A 3,783-nucleotide genomic window follows, 5' to 3' on the forward strand; every position below is an offset into this window, starting at 1 on the left:
TGAAGCCTAGTCGGAGCCATATCAAGGTTATTCTTGTATTGTTTGAAAAATGCCTCGGATAGGTCCCTCCATGATCGGATCTTTGTACGTTCCAAACCCATATACCAATCTATGGAAGCCCCAAACAGACTATCCTGGAAGCAATGGATCAGAAGGTTATCATTGTCGATATACAACGCCATTTTCCTACAGTACATGGTGATGTGACTGTGAGAAAACTAAGGCCTTTGTATTTCGGGAGGTCTGGAACCTTGAATTTTTGCGGGAGCACCATGTTCGGGACCAAGCAGAGGTCTCGAGCGTCGATACCAAAGGCTGAGAAACCCTCAATGGCCCTTATTCTGTCGTCCAAGAGCTGATAATCCGCAGGTCTGGCCGGATCAGCAGCAGGAGGAGTGACCTGACTGGCTGGTCGGGAGGTTTTAGGAGATATCTAAACAGGCATGTTCAGAGCAAACAACATTTGAGGCGGGTACGAGAAACCCGGAGGCACTGTCTAAGCAGCGTGCACCAAGTGAGGATAGTGTCCTCCAGCCTGAGCATTGGGGGCCTAAGGTGCCCCTGTCTGCACATACTGGAGTGCATAATTGGAGGGTGCATAGGTCATCAAGGGCACAAAGGTTGCCCCAGGGTAACTGAAGGGAGTGTTTTGATTTGCACTCGCAGGTTGAGCGGCTTGGGCGGGAATCTTAAAATGGAGGCACGGGCCTCGGTATTCACCTTCAACGTTAGGAGTTTCATGGGGAACCTGACCTTGCATGTCCTCAGGGTTGGAAGCATCAACCAGAGGAGTCTGAACATTTGGGATGCCCCACGGGAAGGTAGGGTTTCCAGCAGTAGCAGTGGCGGCGAGAGTTGGATGAGGGAAGAAAGCACCCCCATTGGTGAAGTGAGCAGCAAAATTTTGGGGCATTCCCCAAGGATAGGCAGCAACAAATCTATTTGTGTCAGCAGGGACCAGTTGGCGGTTCTCAAAAGTCGGTACTACGGTCTCCACCGGAGTTTCAATAGTAGCACCAGCAGTAACAACAGGATTGGCCACCCCAACAGCACGGGCGATGTTGTCATCAGCAGTGTTGGCAGAGGCATGAGCCCTCTGAGTCTGGAGGAGCTCCAAGATGGCCTCCATGTTGCCTTGGAACAGGTTCATTCAACCCTGGACTTGGGCGAGTGATTCACGGATAACAGCGTTGTCAGCTTCAAAGTTAGCCATGATCTTGATTTTGTTTGCACGAGTGAAATAGTGATGACGAGTCGTCATTTTTGCTGTGGAAAGATGGCGAGAGTAAGCATTTTGTTTTCTGGAGGCTTGTGACAAATAAATGCGTGAATGCATGCATGTATGCAAAAAAGGATTGATATGCATATTTATTTATTTTATATTCATTTTTTGTAGAAGAAGACATTTTCAAGGAATCCGTGAGTTTGTTTATCGACATAAGCAAATACAAAGCATAAAGAGAGACAGTTTTTGAAGCCAATATCAAAGAAACTCTTTTATTCATATATCAAGAAAGTGGAATACAAGTACATATCAATGAGCTGCTCACTGGGCTACAAGAGTCTCAACATCGACCCTAGAAACAAGAGTGAATTGCAAATCAAGATTAAAGAGCAACATTCAAAAACATCTTGACAATAGCTCCTCGTAATAAGTCTGAGAATTCGAGGACAAGCATGCACCCCATTTTCCCAACATTGTACTCCCTTCAGATGGTAGGTCGTGATCAGGTTCGCTTGAAATGCTTCTCACAACTGTTTTCTCCTGGTTGGGGAGATCTTCAAGATGTCCATTCACTTGTGGGAGTAGGCTGGTATCTTCCAGGTTCTTGTGTGATTGCTCTTTTAGCTCACGGATCTCCTCAAGTCGCTGGTTTAGCTCATATTGATTCTGCCGGAGAGTGACTTCTAGCTGCTTTGTACGGCTTTGCTCATCCTTCAGCTCTTTCCTACAAGCTTCTAGAAGACTTCAGAGCTTCTTGGCCTGTTCTTTGTAATTAAGCTCCGCTTTGCAAGCCTGGTATTGAGTCTCGGCTACCTGTTTCTTTTTGGCTGTCAAACTGGAATAAGTTCCCTTGAGTGTGTCACCCACTTTGATTCTTTTGAATACCTCTGTTTGCACCTCATCATCTACTTGACGCACCCTATCTCTTTTTTGATTCAAATTGAACTTCAAAGTTTCTTTCTCCAAGAAGATCTTACCAAGTCTATATTTGAGATCAACATTCTCTCTCACTAGGGATTTGATAACTCTTTTCAATTCATCGACTTTAGAAGTTTGATGGATTATAAGCTCAAGAGGCTTGACGCTCATGGATGGTTCAGGCGAAAATGGCAGCAAAATCTCCCCAACTTTGTCTTTTACCCATTTGGCGTAAGCTTCCTTGGATATGCAATTCTTCTTACCTATTTTTGCTCTCCCTTGAGTACTAATTGCTCCCCAAGCCTTGACGATCTTCTTGACTAAATCTGGATCTTCAATCCCTTCATACAAGATGAAACCTTCCACACCCTTGAGATCAGGCTTGTCTACCATGGGGTATCCCAACTGTCGTAATGCCAACCTCGGATTGTAATTGATTCCCCTTTTCGTACCAAGAGGTACGTTAGGAAAATCACCATAGTTGAGGATGATCTTGACGTTGTTGTAGATTCGAGAATACCAAGAGATGTCTTCGACGTTCAAGGACATGATCCGTTGGGACCACTTCAAGTTGTCTTTATTTTCAACAAAAGGGCCTTTTCTAGGTATTTGCAAAATAAACCATTTATACAACAAACGATTACAGAAGACGATGGTTCCTTTCTTCTTCTGGGTCCTCACATGGATGGAGTAGTAAGTATCATCAAGAAGAGTGGTAATAGGATTATGAGTTAGGAAGATGTGAATAGTAGCCATATCTACGAATTCTTCCATGTTCGAAAGTAGTACGATCCCATAGATTAGTAGAGCTAGATTGGCATTGAAATTCGTCCAACTTCCAGCTTCGGAGAAGGTAATAACTTTGTCCACTAGAAACTTTGAGGTGAAGCCATGAATTCTACCTTTAGGTTTCAAGTTCAGTTCCACTTCCTTCTTCCCTATGTGGAGAGCTTCAGCAAGGTCTTGATATTTGGGAAGTTCCTTAGTGCGAACATAAGGCACCTGGTTCTTGATCCTAATACCCAGAATGTGTGAATACTCTTCGAATGTGGGTGCCAACTGGTAATATTGGAATGTAAAGCATCTCAGCGAAGGATCGTAGAATTGCACCAGAGTGTGCACAACAGTGGTATTGACTTCGGTGTTCAGGATGCCCAAAAGGTTGCCATAGGACGTCTTGAAATCGTCTTTGTGTCCAAGATCTAGACGTGCCCCTAGTCCTCTCAAGGCAGCCAACTGAGGTTCCACAAATTTGTAATTGTGAATGTTCTTTCTCTCGGGATTCATGCTTAGTCAACAAACTGGACTCTTGGATTCCTGGAAAAGAAATGCATATGCAAAGAATTTGTCATGATGAATGATAATGTAATGATGGGATGATATAAGTCACATAGATTCAAAACTCTGATATGTTCTGAATAATCTGTATCTTCCATTTGTTGCAGGTTCAAAAGTTCGACACAACATGAGTATCAAGGTAGGTAGAGTCTAGGAGTTCTGGCCAGAGAAATTAATACCTTTTTTTCTCCCTTAATACAGAATGTGAATAGGACTAACACTAACAATGCCCAAACATACCAACAACTGTCAGCGCAGATGGGACGCATAGCAGATTTCCTAGGCGCCCCATAATCTGTTGT

The 3,783-nt window shown here is 43.9% G+C and overlaps 1 protein-coding gene across 1 annotated transcript; it reads right to left on the reverse strand.

Annotated features, from left to right (window-relative positions):
• Nucleotides 1-1,969: 1,969 nt before the first annotated feature.
• On the reverse strand, nt 1,970-3,430 carry LOC127101705 (uncharacterized). Its single transcript, XM_051039161.1, has one exon. The coding sequence runs from the start codon at nt 3,428-3,430 to the stop codon at nt 1,970-1,972; it is 1,461 nt and encodes a 486-aa protein (XP_050895118.1).
• Nucleotides 3,431-3,783: the final 353 nt, after the last annotated feature.

Source organism: Lathyrus oleraceus, chromosome 1 (genome assembly GCF_024323335.1).
Source record: "Lathyrus oleraceus cultivar Zhongwan6 chromosome 1, CAAS_Psat_ZW6_1.0, whole genome shotgun sequence".
Taxonomy (NCBI): domain Eukaryota; kingdom Viridiplantae; phylum Streptophyta; class Magnoliopsida; order Fabales; family Fabaceae; genus Lathyrus; species Lathyrus oleraceus.